General features: G+C 41.6%; 1 protein-coding gene and 1 pseudogene across 1 annotated transcript in view; one reads left to right on the top strand and one right to left on the bottom strand.

The window, feature by feature from the left end:
- The window catches only part of CFAP54 (cilia and flagella associated protein 54), a 360,163-nt gene that overhangs the window by 26,274 nt on the left and 315,299 nt on the right, over positions 1-18,590 (top strand). Inside the window, exons 6-11 of the mRNA XM_062202023.1 lie at positions 6,396-6,539; positions 8,257-8,370; positions 8,494-8,595; positions 10,985-11,183; positions 18,010-18,191; positions 18,279-18,444. Of these exons, the coding sequence (XP_062058007.1) occupies positions 6,396-6,539; positions 8,257-8,370; positions 8,494-8,595; positions 10,985-11,183; positions 18,010-18,191; positions 18,279-18,444 (907 nt within the window). The remainder of the gene's footprint in view (positions 1-6,395; positions 6,540-8,256; positions 8,371-8,493; positions 8,596-10,984; positions 11,184-18,009; positions 18,192-18,278; positions 18,445-18,590) is intronic.
- Positions 14,068-14,522, bottom strand: LOC133767587 (small ribosomal subunit protein uS11-like; annotated as a pseudogene).

Genomic DNA, 18,590 nt, shown 5'->3' with positions numbered 1-18,590 from the left:
AGATGTGAGGATGTGAGAAAAACTCAACAGTGATTGATGGCTGTCAATTTCACGTCAGTTCAGCGTGGCAAGATTAAAGGACAGCAGTGATGGGGACAACAGCCCAAACAGTGATAAAACCAACTCAGGCTGACTTAGTAGAAGTGTTGTGTCCAGAACCAGGATCAGAGGGTTTTTACTGTCTTGTGACTTGGTCATACCTAAATGGACATTGGCAGCCTGGAGCAAAGCCACAACAGCCAGCCTGGTTAGAGCAGAGCAGGTTTGTGAGGTGCGGAAGGGCTGGGGGGATATATATCCTGACAGAGCAGAGAGCTGGGGGAGAGGGCGGGCTGCAGAGCTGTCTCCACATTCTCGGAAGGCTGAATTTGAAGATGAGCTTTGTATTGTTTTGTGATGTTCCAAAAAGCACAGCTAGGACCAATGCATGTGGAGAATATTATGGTGGGCGTTAAGTTCTGGAAGTACATATTTTTCACATTTACAGTTGTCTTCTGCAGCCACATGGTATGCTCCTTATTACTGGACGTACTTCTGGGGTAGGAACTTATAGTGTATACAGTGGTGGTGCTGGTGATGCTGATGGGAATAAAATTTAAGTTGACTTCCAGCCCTGTGATTCTATGATTGCCTGAAATATTTTCATACTGAGTACCATGAACTGAAACTTTTAAATGAAAGTCAGTAAGTCAGTCAATAAATATTTATTGCAAGTCTACTTCATGTCAGACAGTGCCTTTCCTAAGTTAATTGCAATTCTACACTCCAGTGGATAGCAAATCATTTGCAATTATGTGTCCCACCCTGATGTATTTTCTTTCTTTCTTTTTTATCTTTTATTTAATGAATATAAATTTCCAAAGTACAGCTTATGGATCACAATGGCTCCCCCCCCTCCATAACTTCCCTCCCACCCGCAACCCTCCCCTTTCCCACTCCCTCTCCCCTTCCATTCACATCAAGATTCATTTTCAATTCTCTTTATATACAGAAAATCAGTTTAGTATATATAAAGATTTCAACAGTTTGCCCTCACATAGCAACACAAAGTGAAAAAATGCTGTTGGAGTACTAGTTATAGCATTAAATAACAGTGTACAGCACATTAATGACAGAGATCCTGCATGATATTTTTTAAAAAATTTGATTAATTTTCTATGTAATTTCCAATTTAACACCAAGGTTTTTTTTTTTCATTTTCAATTATCTTTATATACAGAAGATCGATTCAGTATATACTAAGTAAAGATTTCATCAGTTTGCACCCACACATAAACACAAAGTGTAAAAATACTGTTTCAGTACTAGCTATATCATTACTTCACATTGGACAACCCATTAAGGACAGATCCCACATGGGACATAAGTACACAGTGACTCTTGATGTTGATTTAACAATTTAACACTCTTGTTTATGGCGTCAGTAATCTCCCTAGGCTCTAGTCATGAGTTGCCGAGGCTATGGAAGCCTTTAGGGTTCACCGACTTCGATCTTATTCCAACAGGGTCATAGTCAAAGTGGAAGTTCTCTCCTCCCTGCAGAGAAAGGTACCTCCTACCTTGATGGCCCCGTTCTTTCCACTGGGATCACACTCGCTGAGATCCTTCATTTAGGTCTTCTTCTTCTTCTTCTTCTTTTTTTCCAGAGTGTCTTGGCTTTCCATGCCTAAAATACTCTCATAGGCTCTTCAGCCAGATCCAAATGCCTTAAGGGCTGATTCTGAGGCCAGAGTGCTATTTAGGACTTCTGCCATTCTATGAGTCTGCTGTGTCTCCCCCTTCCCATGTTGGATCCTTCTCTCCCTTTTTGGTTTTATCAGTTAGTATTAGCAGACATTAGTCTTGTTTGTGTGATCCCTTTGACTCTTAGATCTACCTGATGTATTTTCAAAAGTCCATTTTTTTCTGGAATCAAAATTGACTAGATAGTAGAGAGTCCTGATCTTTTAGCGTTCTTTCTTTAGATTTCCACTGAGCTACCTGCACATGTGTTGTACGTCCTGTCTGTGAAGGCTTCAAATAAGGGAATACAGTGTGAACGTGACCAGTGTTTTACTTATTTTTACCATGAGATACCACACAATGTGGTAGATTTGATTTATGCACATAAAGCTCCTGGACCTTTTTGATGATTTGTCTTTATTTATTTATTATTTATTTGACAGGCAGAGTGGACAGTGAGAGAGAGAGATAGAGAGAAAGGTCTTCCTTTGCTGTTGGTTCACCCTCCAATGGCCGCCGCTGCCGGTGCGCTGCGGCCAGTGCACCGCGCTGATCCGATGGCAGGAGCCAGGTGCTTCTCCTGGTCTCCCATGGGGTGCAGGGCCCAAGCACTTGGGCCATCCTCCACTGCACTCCCTGGCCACAGCAGAGAGCTGGACTGGAAGAGGGGCAACCGGGACAGAATCCGGCGCCCCGACTGGGACTAGAACCCAGTGTGTCAGCGCCGCAAGGTGGAGGATTAGCCTGTTGAGCCACGGTGCTGGCCCAATGATTTGCCTTTAAAAAGGCATAAAAGATGGGTCTGACTACTATAGACATATTTTTCCTGAACAATTTCCTTAACTATTAAAAGTCTAATTTGTTATCAGAAGAGGAACTTCATTAATTTGTTCAAATTTATTATCATTGCTTGAGACTATGGGATACCTATTAGCTTTTCTGTGGCTGGTTCTGCTAAATTCAGGGTTGTCTATCAAATTTATTTCATATCATTTGGGAATAGCTGCCATGGACCTGGTTATATTTTTGTTGCTGGTGATATAAGACCAAATAATGCACTATTATTCTTTTCAAAGTGGTCACAGTCTAGTTTTGGAAACACATGTGAGCATGTTAATGCCATTGGGTGCAACATATGATATAGGTGGAGTGTTTCTAACCTAAAAATTTTAAATCTGAATTGCTCCAAAATCTAATTTTTTGAGCTCTGACATGACACCACAAATGGAAAATTCTGCACCTGACCTCATGACAGGCTAAAGCCAAAACACAGGCATACTAAAAATATTATATTAAATTACCTGCAGGCCATGTGCATAAGGTGTATGTGAAACATAAATGAAGTTCATGTTCAATTTTTTTTTTTTTTGACAGGCAGAGTGGACAGTGAGAGAGAGACAGAGAGAAAGGTCTTCCTTTTGCCGTTGGTTCACCCTCCAATGGCCGCCGCGGTAGGCGCGCTGCGGCCGGCACACCACGCTGTTCCGATGGCAGGAGCCAGGTGCTTCTCCTGGTCTCCCATGGGGTGCAGGGCCCAAGCACTTGGGCCATCCTCCACTGCACTCCCGGGCCACAGCAGAGGGCTGGCCTGGAAGAGGGGCAACCGGGACAGGATTGGTGCCCCGACTGGGACTAGAACCTGGTGTGCCAGCGCCGCAAGGCGGAGGATTAGCCTAGTGAGCCGCGGCGTCGGCTTCATGTTCAATTTTGGGTCTCACCAATAAGATATCTCATAATATATATGCAAATATCCCAAAATTAAAAAAAACACCCAAATCTAAAGCACTTCTGGTTCTGAGTATCTAATGGATACTCAACCTGTATGTATGTGTACCAAAGTATATGTGGATATACATATCCACACATCACACAGTTACAGCAGACACGGACACCAGGCAATGGTCATTTCTCTAGGGATGCTAGGAAAGTCATCTTGCACAGCTCGAAGTCTTCCTCTTCCTGTTCTTCCAGCTACTTCTGCTTCTCCCTGCTGCCTCCTTTTTCTTCCTTGTCATCACCAAAGTAACACGAACTATGTGCTTACCATGTGCTAGTCAGTATTCTAAACATTTCACTTGTATGAACTCATCTAATTCTCAAACAGTCCTTTAAGATAGTTACTGTGACCCGTTTTACAAAGAAGAATCTGAGGCATGTGGAGTTTAAGTAAATTGTCCAAGGTAACGTTGCTGGCAGGGGTACGTGGTGCTTTAACTTTGTCATCCAGGGCAGGTGAAGGAAGGAGCATGCCAGATAGATTGCAGAGTGAACAGGGACATACATTTTGGGCGTCTAATATGTTTTGTAGAATGGAAAAGCCTGTTGGACCAACTTAGTGTATGGTTCAAGGCCGAGGGTAATGGGGAAGGAAAGCTGTGGACTAGATCATGAAGGGGTTTTATATGCCCCAGTAAAAAGCTTTTACTTTGTTACACGGGCCATGGGAGCTACTGAAATGTTTTAAGTATAAGAATGACATGAGGGCCAGCGCTGCGGCTCACTTGGCTAATCTTACGTTTGCGGCGCAGTGCACCCACCAGCTGCAGCGGCCATTGAGGGGTGAACCAACGGCAAAGGAAGACCTTTCTCTCTGTCTCTCTCTCACTGTCCACTCTGCCTGTCAAAAAAAAAAAAAAAAAAAAAAGAATGACATTACACAATATACATTTTAGAAGAATAAGTCTAGGCTGGCGCTGTGGCTTGCTAGGCTAATCCTCCGCCTGTGGCACCGGCACCCTGGGGTCTAGTCCCGGTCGGGGCGCTGGATTATGTCCCAGTTGCCCCTCTTCCAGGCCAGCTCTCTGCTGTGGCCCAGGAGCGCAGTGGAGGATGGCCCAAGTGCTTGGGCCCTGCACCCCATGGGAGACCAGGAGAAGCACCTGGCTCCTGGCTTTGGATTGGTGCAGTGCACCCGCCGCAACGCGCTGGCTGTAGTGGCCACTTGGGGAGTGAACCCATGGTAAAAGGAAGACCTTTCTCTCTGTCTCTCTCTCTCATTAATTCTGCCTGTCAAAAAAAAAAAAAAAAAAAAAAAAAAGAAAAGAAAAGAAAAATAAGTCTAGTGGGTGTGACAAGGATTAATAAGACGTACAAGGAGAAGGGAGATGGTAAGACTAAAGAAAAGGTGACAAGTGAGTAAGTCTTCTAAATAGTTCAGGGAGACACGCGAGGGCCTCCTTGGTGAAGGCTGAGGTGTCCGTGGGTGGAATTTCGCATCTGAGGTTCTTAGATACTTAGCTCTCAGACTCTTATGTTTACCCCAGTAACATTTCTTACAGTAATATGTACAGCAGAGACCGGATTGCCTCTTCTAGTAAATCAGATGAAGAGCAAAACTAAGACACTTCAGAACGTTTATGGAAAATGCATATTATGAAAAAATTATGATGGACTTCAAAATATTTTTGCACCAAAGTAATTGTTTTTTTTTTTTTTAAACAAGCAGAGTTAGACAATGAGAGAGAGACAGACAGAAAGGTCTTCCTTTTTCTGTTGGTTCACCCCCCCAAATGGCCACCCCGGCTAGCACGCTGTGGCTGGCGTGCTGCGCTGATCTGAAGCCAGGAGCCAGGTGCTTCCTCCTGGTCTCCCATGCAGGTGCAGGGCCCAAGCACTTGGGCCATCCTCCACTGCACTCCCGGGCCACAGCAGAGAGCTGGCCTGGAAGAGGAGCAACCAGGACAGAATCCGGTGCCCCGACCAGGACTAGAACCCAGGGTGCCTGCGCTGATGGTGGAGGATTAGCCTAGTGAGCCGCGGCGCCAGCCCCAAAGTAATCTTTTAATTCCATTTTCCCAGAAGGTTTTTAGGGTACTCTTATATGACTCAATAATCATTTGAGCTTTTGGAATATTTTTGAAGAAAGATAAAGATGGTAATGTTAACTGCAGAACACGTGGGGTAAGGTAGTGTATCCCAGTACAAGTATCAATAAGAACTTGTGAGGAAATGTCATTGAGCTAGAATAACACAAGAGGTTCTTGGGTAGGGTTCCTGCAGACACACCATTAATAGATGTAGTCCTTTACCACCATTTTGTTTCAAATTGTAGCTTGTGAAGTATTACACTGGTGCTAGGCACCACGGAGTGCTTGCAACCCACCAAGTACCACCCGAGCATGTTGTGTTCACTGTCTCTTTCTTCATAAGGCACTGCTGTGGAAAAATGCCCATTTTACAGATGGGAAAATTGAGATGTGGAGAGGTAAAAATGATACACCTATTACCATCAATAAATTTGATGGTAAAATAGGGACGGAAATCTGGGTTTGTTTGATTCCAGTCTTGGACTGTTTCTACTAAGGAACACTGGCCCTAGATTATAAGTAAGTCTTCATTTTCCCTACCTCCTGGATCACAACGATACAACTAGTAACAATTGCATTGTTGAAGGTGGCTCTTGGACTACCCTTGGCATCGGCTAGATGGTAGTGAAAATGAGCTGAGTTCATTGGGTGCCTTTAGGAGCTAAGAATGAAGGTATTCTAAAATGACTCATTTGAGATTTTGAGTTCTCTACATCATTCTTTTACTTTTTTAAATGCTTGGCTTTTTCTTGACTCATTGTTTATGATATTTTTGGTTTAAATAGTCAGCAACTTAGAATCTGATGTTAAATACAAGTCATGATTAGCTTAATGTGAACCTAAACTCCCTGTGCTGCTGTTCCTCAGGCCTTGGAATACCTGCTGTGGGCCAGTGTGTGCATGGAGTCCTCGGTGCCGCTGCTGTCCATCAGGTACCTGACATGGAGAACTACTCTTTACACTGCTGTTTGCCAGTGCTACTATGACTGCCAAGCTGGCATTAATGGAGAGGTGTGTTCCTTTTTAATTCTGAGGGTCCAGCATTTGAAATACGGCTTATTTTGCCTTTTTTTCCTTATATGCCCACAAGGAATGCAAAAACAAAAACAACCAAGGAATTGAAATGAAGCAGACAAAGCTGAAGTCTTTGATTTTAGAATCTGCTTGGCTTTTTGTTCTATTGATCTCTTGCTCTACTTTCCACAGTCTCCTTTATTCTCTATTAGCTTTCACTTTCTTTGTTCTTTTTCTGAATAAGTTTTTTCGTTGCTTTTCTTATTTTCTTCTCATGTGTGAATCACCTTCCTTCCTTGTTCTGTATTTCCTATACCAACTATTGAACATTCATCTTGCCTTTTCTCTGCCTCTAGCCACTATGTAATTACATTCTATTTCTTGTTTTTCCTCTGGATATATATTTGAAAAATAACAAAATCCCCGCTGTGTAAATGTTAGAAGGTGCTCTCTCTATAGTGGATGCTAACTGGCTTGAGTAGCAGACGGGGCCTTGGTGACAATTAGAAATAGGCACTTTCCCTTTGGGCCATTGCATTCTTGCACCAGGTTTGGTCAGTGCAGTAGGAATTGGATCTGAGCCATCACTCATCCTCTTAGCTAGAAGCCTTGTGTAGGACATAGCCTTCACGGCTACACAAACACCTGCCCTGTCCTGTTCAAGCCACACATAGATCATCTGGCCAGTCATGGATTCCTTTACATTTAGTTTTCCTGCCTGAACTAATTCTGGCTTACTGGATGGTAGTGGCTCAAAGGCAGAGAAATACCCTAATTCAGTCTTCCTTAGGATGATTTTGTGGCCCAGAAATCAGCCTAGAAACCACTCACCATCTATGAATAGTTAACTATGGTGTATTAATGGTGGCATATTTTGTTTTATCATTAATAAAATTACCAGGGAATGGGATGTTTGTATGGTTTTGACCATTGATTCCAATCTAGATTATTCCTTATTGGAAATGGTAATCCTTCATCTGTGTTAATATTATGGTTGTTCTGGGAGCATCTTCGTTAAAATTAGAAATTATGAATAAAATACTTCAAGAAATGGGAAAATAAATGATATAAACTTATTATTATTGAACTTTTAATAACTTTGAACTCTTGTTGTTATCTCTAGATAATTATAATGACAGTGATATTAAATAAGCAAGCCTACCTTCTTCCTTTGTTCCCATCCCCAGATATTTCTTAAATATTTTCTCTGTCCTGGTATTTGAGAAGCAAAAATGAGTAAGACCCTTTACAGATCTTACAATTTAGTGGACAATGTGGACGGTTGGATAGATAATACAGCAAGTTATGGTATGGAGGTTAGGATTCAACAAGAGCACTAAGGCTGGTTGTGTATGTGTGTGTATGTGTATGTTCATGTATGTGTGTGCCTATGTACAGTTGGTGCCAGAGAAGTAATGGTCTATATGAAACTACCATTTGACTCATATTTCTGCTTTCCTTACCTTTTTGGATTTCATAATTCATGAAGTCAGCCTTTGTGATAGTTTAATCACTTTAGATCTATGGAGTTGAGTGATGCTTATAGGAAATGATAGATTGGATAGCTATCATGTTGTGAGGAGTCAACATCAGCCTACGGTTTAATTTACAGATTAAACCAAGTGTCTGGGGGAACAAAACGTATTGTCTTTATACATTTTTAATCACTCTATTCTAACTTATTATGAAATAAATTTATTTTAATTGCATTCAGGCATTTGCTCGGCGTGCTTTAGGCAAAATTGAAGAGTTGAGGCAACTGGAAGTAATGAGTTCCTCACGATCACAGGAAGAATCCAAAAGATATTACAGAGAGGCCGCAATAAAGGTATAAAAATTTCATGACATAAAGGAGATTTACCCCACTCTGTGGATGATTAGGTACTCGCTGTTGGTAGCTGGGAAAGGCACCCCATTGTTACTTCATCTGTAATGCTTCTTTTGGAGGCAGATGGCAGTGATGATCTTCAAAAGAGGGATATTTGAATCACGAAGAAAAAACAAAGTCTTCTTTAGACCAAAGACAAGGATTAACTTGAAGGAAGCACAAAGTGTAAGTCTAAAAATGTCTTCTCTTTGTAAGGCTCTTTTTTTTTTTTTTTTGGCAGTATGTTTTTGTTACCCACTTTGTCTTAATTTTTGAAGATTTATTTATTTATATATTTATTTGAGAGGTATAGTTACAGACAGTGAGAGGGAGAGACAGAGAGAAAGGTCTGCCATCCATTGGCTCTCTCCCCAAATGGCCATAATGGCCGGAGCTACGCCAATCCAAAGCCAGGAGCCAAGTGCCTCCTCCAGGTCTCCCACATGGGCGCAGGGGCCCAAGGACCTGAGTCATCCTCCACTGCTTTCCCAGGCCACAGCAGAGAGTTGGAAGTGGAGCAGGCAGGACTTGAACCGGCACCCACATGGGATGCTGGCGCTTCAGGCCAGGGCATTAACCCACTGCGTCACAGCGCCGGCCCCACCCACTTTGTCTACCCACTGGTTATAAAATTCTGCTGTGGATTTTATTCACCAAAAGCAAATAGAAGAATGTTTTCCCATTTTGGATATGGACTTGTCTCCTCCCTTTCTCAAAGTTTTTGTGCCTTAGCACAATACCAGTTTTGCAACTTTAAAGGACTAGATACTGGAGAGGAGGAGCCTGGGAGAAGTTTGAATGAACAGACTCTTGCAAATGACCATTGAGCAGTCTTTGCCTTTGACCACATATCACTCGCTTAGCTGGCTTTGAGGTTGGGGAAGTCTGAGTCAGGTTTTCTCATCAGCTCTAGGCTTCACCTTTGGGAGCATTCAGGAACTAGGTTATACTATCACAGCAAACAACCCTCATACCTCAGGTGGCTTAAAACAACCCCTTTTTCCCATCAGAATCCCATGGTATTACAGTCATCGGATTGTGCTCAGGAAAGCTGCTGAGGGCCAGGCTGAGCAACCCTCTTTTAACAAATTGCTGGTCACTCGCCAGAGAGGTTCTGGGAGATTTCACACAGGTCATGACAGTCTTCCCACTAGTCATAACTACTCACATGTGCTCTCCCAACCACACGCATGTTGGGCAAACAGCACTGAGGACTATCACAGAAGGGAGGAGGACAAAGTTATGCCTTGTGGGGTACTCTTCCCGCCTCTCTCCCTCGTGCCACCTTCTCCCATGGTCTTCCCCTTTTGCCCACTGGCTCACTCTCTAAATGCCCATAACAATGAAGGCTGAGCCAGGCTGACACCAGGATCTGGGAACCCAATCCATTTCTCTCAGGTGGGTAGCATGGACCTAACTAGTTGTGCCATCACCTGCCACCTTTTAGCAGCAGGCAGAATTGCGAGCAGAGACAGGACTGTAACCCAGGCACTCCTGTGTGGAATGCTGACATCCCAAACAGCATCCTAGCTGCTAGGCTAAATACTCACCCTTAAATATATGTATTTTTAAAGCTGTATTTTAAGGTACTATAAAAACCTTAGAAGAAACTCTTGCTTCTGTTTGAAATAAAGAAGGGGCAGGGCATGAAGTTCAATTTGTATTGAGGTTTTTAACATAGCAGTTGATCAGTGGGTTGAAGAGGGACAGAGGCTAATGATTAGGGAATCTGGTGTTTAAGGAAATATAATCGAAAGCAGTTTTGTCTCTGCTTTTGTTTTTCTGTCTTTCTAACTTTTCTCCAAGAAGAGAAAAATATGCAAGGGAATCATGGGGAGAACGGTGAGTATGTTCTAGCTGCATAGGTATTCCAGAAAAGCCAACTAGAGCCACTGTCCTTATACTGCAGAGAACAGGTCATTTGTCAGAGAAAAGAGCAAACTGTGGAGTTGAGCCATCTGCAAGAGGTTAAAATCATTCTGGGCCAGCATAAAGCAGAGTGTCTGGGAATACACACCAGGCTCCAATAGCCATGTGCTCATTAGACAGCAGACCTACTCCTCCTTAGAGTGAACGTCCACAAGACTAGTTAATTTTACTACAGAATACCTTCACATGGTTTGGGTTTGAGGACGTTCTGCATTAGAATTTCCTGCAATGCTTATTAAAAATGGCCCACACACCCACAAGACTCTCTGGAGGTTTGGTCTTGAATCTAAACGGCATCCATGAGTGCTTCTTAGGCAACCAAAATTTGAGCATCAATTCCTTAAGGCTGTAATTAAGGTACTGGAGCACATATGGAGAGTGATCCTGGCTTAATAAAAATATTATACTAAACAGCCTTTTGAAGCTGCCTTGCAATCAGAAACATATAGATAAATTGCAAGGTCTTTGATGTAATAACAGCCTGACACAAACTTTAATGGATTCTAGAGTGACATCTCAAAAAATGAATACCTCAAAAGCAGCCATTTCATTGTTAGCTTAACTACTCTTTTAAAATTAAACATCCCTTTTCTTTGCCTTATAATATCCTTTAAAACTGGACTGTATTTTTGTTTTTAAATGCCAGTTGCCATGGCCACGTACTGTCACAGAGCGGCTGTTGGATGAGATGTTTGATTGCACTTCAATTCGGTTTCTTGCTGTTGTGGAAGCTCTTTCTGACTCAAATAGGCGAATACTGCAAACTGGACCTGTTGTTACAGAAGAAGTGGAGATTCGTGACGTTGTCTCAGAACTGTTCATGGCAGGAAAAGAGCTCTTGATAGGTAAATAAGATGTTAAGATAATATTTTATGGTAGACACAAGTAAAAACTTTGGTAGTCTACACATAAGAAACTGATATCAAACTATGCAAACTTGCTAAAGTGGTATTTCAAGTGATTTACTAGTAGAATGTTCTTTGGACTTTTTTTTTTTTTTGATACAGCCATCTGTGATTAATGGCAATTATATTTCTTTCCAATTCTTAATCCTTTAATTTCTTTCTTTTTTTACATTTCTTGACTATATTTTGTACTGGCTAGGTTTTCAAATAACACATGGAAAAGAAGTGGTAATGAATAGATATCTTTCTCTCCTTTTTGATCTCAGATGGAAAGTTTCTAGCATTTTGTCATTAGTTGAGATATTTGCTGAAAGATTTTTATAGATACCCCTTGTCTTTTTTTTCTTTAAGATTTTATTTATTTATTTAAGAGGTAGAGTTACAGACAAAGAGGGAAAGACAAAGAAAGTCTTCCATCTGCTTGTTCACTCTCCAAATGGCCGCAATGGCAGGAGCTGGGCTGATACAAAGTCAGTAGCCAGGAGCTTCTTCCAGGTCTCCCACATGAGTGCAGGGGCCCAAGCACTTGGGACATCTTCCACTGCTATCCCAGGTCATAGAAGAGAGCTGGATCCAAAGAGGAGCAGCCGGGACTCGAACCGGTTCCCATATGAGATGCTGGTGCTGCAGGCAGAGGTTCGGCCCACTGTGCCCCAGCACTGGCCCCTAGTTGGCTCTTTTCAAACTAAGGAAGCTTCTTTAATTCCAAGTTTCCTAAGAGTGTTTGTTTTTAATCTTGAGTAGTTGTTTTGTCAAAAGCATTTTCTAGATTTATTGAGATTTTCTGAGTTTCCATTAGTGTGGTGGTTTGCATTGCTTATTTACCTTATTTTAATCCACCATGTAATTGTTTATAATAATTGTTTGGAGATGAAAATTAGCCTTTTGATATGTTGCTTGATTTGTTTGCTGATCAATATTTCTGCTTCTCTGTTCATGAGAGAAATTTTTCTCTCTTGTTATGTCTTCTCAGGTTTTACTTTGAAAATCATGAGAAATGAGATTTATGCCCTCTTTCTCTATTGTCTTAAAAAGTTTGTTTCAAACAGGTGTTTTTTTCTAAATTTGATTGAATTTGCTGGTAAAGTCCTTTGGACCTGGGATTTTCTTTGTGGAAATGTTTTAAATTATGGATTAAATTTCTTCCACAGATAAAAAATTATATAGTTTTTTTTCTGTCCTTTAAAAATATTTGTATTGGGGCCAGTGTTGTGGCATAGTGGGTAAAGCCTTTGCCTGCAGTGCCATCATCCCATATGAGCTTCCATTTAAGTCCTGACTGCTCCACTTCCAATCCAGCTCCCTGCTATGACCTGGGAAGGCAGCGGGATATGGCCTAAGTCCTTGGGCCCCTGCACCACGTGGGAGACCTGGAAGAAGCTCTAGGCTCCTGGCTTCAGATGGGCCTGGCTCTGGCCATTGTGGCCATTTGGGGAGTAAACCAGCAGATGGAAGACCTCTGTCTCTCTCTCTCTCTCTCTGTCTCTCTCTCTCTCTCTCACTTTCTCTCTCTCTCTGCCTCTGTCTCTCTAATTCTGCCTTTCAAATAAATACATTTTTTAAAAAAATTTTTATTTTACATTTATTTTTATTTCAAATAAATATTTTAAAAAATATTCTGTCAGTTTGGTAAATTATATTTTTATTTAAAATTTTCTATTTTATTTAGTATTTCTGATTTTGATAAAATTGTTTGATATCTCATTATGATTCTAATGTCTATAGGATCTACAGTAATGTCTTCTTTTTCATTTTCATTGGTTAGTTTGCCTTTTGTTTCATCAACTTCACCGGAGGTGCACAGATTTCATTATTCTTTTCAAAGTTTGCAATATCTAGCTTAATTATACTATGGTCAGGGAGCATGCTGAATTATTTGGAACCACGGAGATTTGTTGAGGTGTGCTGTTTGGCCTGAGAGATGGCCAATTTCAGTAAATAGTCTGTATAGGATGCACTTGAAGAAGCCATGCATTTTGTTGTTGTTGCTGGCTGCTTTGCTTTAAATATATATTGATTTCGTTAAGGTTGTAAATCATGTAGTTTGATATTCTCTGTCCCTACTGATTATTTTTCCCTGCTTGTTCTATAAACTACTGAGAAATAGGTGTTAAATATCTTCAGCATGCATTTCTCTCTGTGTGGAATTGCTAGAGTATAGGATATGCTTGTTTTGCTATAACAAATCCCTTTTTCCAAAGAAGTTTTCCCTATTTACACTCCCAAAAGAATTTTATGGGGTTTTAATTGCTCCAAATTTTCACTGACATTTACTGTTACCTTTTTTCCCCCCCATTATGGTGTGAATTCAATGGTAATACCTTATGGATTAATTTGCATTTCTCTAAGGACCAAGTTGAGCACCCTTTCATACATCTTTTTTTCTTTTTCTCAACCACAAGGCTCTCCTATATTTTTTTAAAAGATTTATTTATTTATTTACTTGATAGGTTGTTAGAGATTGAGAGAGAGGTCTTCCATCCACTGGTTCACTCCCCAAATGGTCACAGTGGCCAGAGCTGGGAAGATCTGAAGCCAGGAACCAGGAACTTCCTCTGGGTCTCCCATGCTGGTGCAGGGGCCCAAACAGTTGGGCCCCATTTTCTACTGCTTTTTCAGGCCATAGCAGAGAGCTGTATCGGAAGAGCAGCAGCTGGGATGTGATCCGGTGTCCATATAGGATGCAGGCGCTGCAGGCAGAGGCTTAGACACACTACACCACAGTGCTGGCCCCAAGGTTATCCTTTTTTTGTGAGGTGCCTATTCAAAATTTTTTTGGACACAATGGCAATTTATTAACAGAAAACAATCTGGGGAGTCCTGTTCACAGGCGGCGACCACGGCGACCCCCTTCCTGCGGGTGCTGTCGGAGGGGATGGAGGTGACATGCTCAATTCGCCCGATTTTCATACCGAGCGCCGACTGGGCCCCAGGTCCAGGGGTCCTCGTCCTATTTCCTCCTGTGGCCCACAGCTTGATGTGGAGGGCGGTGATGCCCAGCTCCTTGCACCTGTGAGCTACATCCTGGGCGGCCAACATGGCGGCCTATGGCAAGGACTCTTCTCGGTCGCCCTTCACCTTCATGCCTCCAGTCACTCGGCAGATAGTTTCCTTGCCAGAAAGATCAGTGACGTGGACAAAAGTGTCATTGAAGGACGCGAAGATGTGGCAGACACCGAAGACATTCTCCCTCTCAGCCACCTGCGGCCCAAGGCTGATGACCTGTTCCTCCTTCTTTCCCTTCCCCTTGTGAGGTGCCATTGCTGCGCGTCTTCCACGGACTCCGCTACCGGAAAGAGCTGTGCCTATTCAAATATTTTGCCAAGTTTTCTATTTTTTTTTATTACTGATTTTTAATAATTCTTTATACATACTGGATGTTAAGTTTGTTATTGAATACATGTATTGCAAACATTTTTTCCTACTTAGTGGCTTGTCTTTTCATTTCCTTAATAGAGTCTATTGGGAACAGAAATTCTTAATTTTGATGTAGCCCAGTTTGTCCATATATCCTTATATACTGTTTGGTGTCATGTTTAAGAAGTCTCTGTTATCCCAGTGTGATTTCTTGCTTTCTTCTGCAAGCTTTATTGTGTTACCCCTCACATGAGGTCTACAGTTAGGTCTTTTTTATTGGTGTGAGGTAGGCATCAATATTTATTTCATTTCCATATGAATATCTGGTTGACACAGCACAATATTAAAGAAACCTTCCTTTCCCCATTGCTTACAGGATCTCTGTGTTATAAATTGGGTGCCTGTGTGTTGTCTCCCCCACCTCCCCTCCTTAGCTTCATTCCCTTTAGATGTCTCCAATGAGTTGTGTGTGTTAGTAGTTCATCCCTTATTATCGCTGAGTATTTCATGGCCTGGATGCACCATAATTAGTTTAACCATTTACCCATTGAAGGGGCATTTAAATTGTTTCCTCTTTTTGGCTATTAGAACGAAAACTACTATAGACATGAGTATGGATTTTTCCGTGAAAGCAAGCTTTCATTTTTCTGGGCTAAATGCTCAAGGGTGCAGTTGCTGGGTCATATGCTAAGTGTGTTTTGAGTTTTGTAAGAAACAGTCATATTATTCTCCAGGATATCTATTCCATTGTACATTCCCACCAGCAATATAAGAATGATAGTTTCCTAATATTCTTGGCAGTATTTGAAAGGCAGAGAGAGAGAGAGAGAGAGAGATCTTCCATCCGCTGGTTCACTCTCCAAATGGTCACAATGGAATCTGAAGCCACCAGCCAGGAGCTTTTTCAGGGTCTCCCATGCAGGTGCAGGGACCAAAGGACTTGGGCCATCTTCCACTGCTTTCTCAGGCTATAACAGAAAGCTGGATCAGAAATGGAGCAGCTGGGACTTGAACTGGCACCCATATGGGATGCCGGCATTGCAGGTGGTGGCTTTACCTGCTTATGCCACAACGCCATCCCTAGAAAGCACTTTGAATTTTTATGTCTCTCTTTAATTTATCAGCTTACTTCTTATTTTCTTCCCTTATTTTTACATTTTAATAAAATCCTTGAAGGCTCCTATTAGGCGGATGATAATACTTTTATATTCACACTCCATATATCATTTATTCTTTTCAGCTCTTTATTTCATTCTATTGGTTTCTGGAAAGGTTCCTCAACTGATTTTTTGGCTATAAAATTTTTTGTTTGATTCCTTTTGTTATACTATGCCCATCTATTGGATTCTTCATTTCAACAATGAAGCACTTTTTTAAAATTTCTATTTGTTTTTTAAGTTTTATTTGTTTTTATTTATTTGAAAGGCATAGGGAGAGCAAGAGAAAGAGATGGATGCCAGGGACCCAAGTTCTTGAGCCAGCACTTGATGTTTCCCAAGGTTCATATTAGCAGGAAGCTGGAATAGGAAGTAGAGTAGAGATTCAAACCCAGCTCTCTGATACGGAGCATGGTCACTTCAAGCGGTGTCTTGATCACTGTGCCACACACAACACCTGCCTCAACAGCAATATACTTTACACTTGGTCTCCACTTGGTTCTCTTTTACAGTAGCTTATTCTTCATGTTTTTAATAATTTTTAATAACTTATTCTCTGAGGGGAGAGTTGTTCTTATGTCATTGTTCATCTGTTACATTTTTTTGCTTCTTGTGATAAAAGATGCTCCATTTGGGGTTTTCTCTTAAGAAGATTACATGTTTAATTTTCTTTCCTCATTAACTTACTTAGTTTAAGCAGCTGACTGTTGAGAAGTCTAGTGTCAGTTGAAATCTTCTTGTTTTATAGATTGAGTTTTTATAATTTTCTTTTTAATTTTTTTTTTTTTTACAGGCAGAGTGGATAGTGAGAGAGAGAGACAGAGAGAAAGGTCTTCCTTTTTGCCGTTGGTTCACCCTCCAATGGCCACTGCGGCCGGCGCATCTCGCTGATCTGAAGCCAGGAACCAGGTGCTTCTCCTGGTCTCCCATGGGGTGCAGGGCCCAAGCACTTGGGCCATCCTCCACTGCACTCCTGGGCCACAGCAGAGAGCTGGCCTGGAAGAGGGGCAACCGGGACAGAATCCGGCGCCCCGACCGGGACTAGAACCCGGTGTGCTGCTGGCGCCGCAAGGCGGAGGATTAGTCTGTTAAGCCACGGCGCCGGCGAGTTTTTATAATTTTCTTACCTTGAAATGATCATCTGGCTTGGCTGTAGAATCACTGGGGAGGAGGGTTGAATGCCCCCTAGGTGAGTTTCGTCTGTGCATGCCTGTGTGTGTGTGCATGTGTGCATACATCCATCTGAAAGGGAGCTTCTGGTGTCACAGTGTGGATTCATCTCTTTAAAAGGAGGTGCAGGTTCTCAGATGAGAATTCCTTGAGTTCCTTCACCCAAACCCCAAAGCTCACATGAATCCATCTTCTCCAGTATTGTGCATTACAATGGAATGGATATTCTTCTTCCTCCTCTTTGTGTCTTTAAGCCAAATCCCTCTAAGCAGTCTGTTTATCCCATGTCCTATTTCAGCTTCCTTCTTATGTGTGTCTTCTAGTTGGCACAGCCAGATTTTATTTAAAAGAATTGTCTCTTTTTCACTATTCCCAATTCTTTGCTCTCTACTTATGCATGTTATTCTTCTGTCCCTAGGGCCCTACTGAGAAATTAATGGACAAGCTCCTTGTTGCTTGATCCAAGGGTCACTTGCTAGTTCTTTTCCTTTCCTTCTCTCTCTGTAGTAATTGCTTCTGTTGGTTCCTCCTTTCTGTCTAAACACTCTCGTTTGCAGCCTTTTCTCCATCTGCCCTTCTGTTAAATGTTGATCTCCTAGAACCTGTCCTAGACAAGCTATCTGTTGCCCATGGATGGTCCTACTCTTTGCTATGAACACATAACGATGACTCTAAGAATAATATCCCTGTCTTCTTGTTTGTTTCTCAATGGCCAATCTATATCCACTTGCCTGTTTGACTAGTTAATGTTTCCCATGGCCACTCTATATCCACTTGCCTGTTTGACTAGTTAATGTTGCTGATTCTGTTTGTGACTCCATGTTCCTTTTTCTGGGTAGCCTTCCCTGGCTGCCTTCCTCCCCAAACTAGTGTTGAAAGACCTTCAAATTTGTCCCCATGTCACTCTGTATTTCCCACTTAGATTTCTTGTTTCTCCCACTAGAGTGTAAAGTTTAAGAAGGCAGAGATTGAGGTCAGTTCTTTTCCATATTTCCATGGTGCCTGGAAGAATCTGATAGCTAATATTTAGTAACTATTTCTTTGCATGAATGATATTAAAACTCCTCTGTTTCTTTTTGTAGTTTCAAATATGGGTACAAATGGAACATTTGATTTCCCCAAAACACCTCTGATGGAACTTATGATAGAAAGAAAAAATGTTATTTCTTTGGATGCTGCTGTGAAATTTATAAAATTAGCTTTTACTTATGAGGAATGGAGTTTATTTGAATCTTCAGCTTGGCAGCTTATTTATTTTCTCCAGGTAATCTATGCAAAGCCATTAATTTGTTTCTGTTTTGTTAAAGTAACATTGAATTGCTAATTCGCTTGTGGGATATATTTCTCTAAGGGGCAGGATGATCCAGAATCAAAGAAAGCAGAGAAAAATTTGACTCTCTTGATTGCAATAGAACCGCTGATCAATGTAAAGAGGAACAAAGGTTTGATACTTCCTTTGGAAAACTATAAAGAAGGACAGACATCTCAAACTTATTTAAAACATACTACTTTTCAAGGTAAGTATTTATTTGCCTTTTTGAAAAGTTGAGATAATTTTATCTGATAAAATATGCTATTTATAGGAGAGGTCAGAGAAAGAATTTCAAGGCAAAGTGGGGGAGGGGAGGTGCAAAGGACCTGAGGCAAGAAGGTGTTTGGTGAT

Source organism: Lepus europaeus, chromosome 10 (assembly GCF_033115175.1).
Source record: "Lepus europaeus isolate LE1 chromosome 10, mLepTim1.pri, whole genome shotgun sequence".
In the NCBI taxonomy this organism is placed as follows: domain Eukaryota; kingdom Metazoa; phylum Chordata; class Mammalia; order Lagomorpha; family Leporidae; genus Lepus; species Lepus europaeus.
This window is presented reverse-complemented; position numbering and strand designations above follow the sequence as displayed.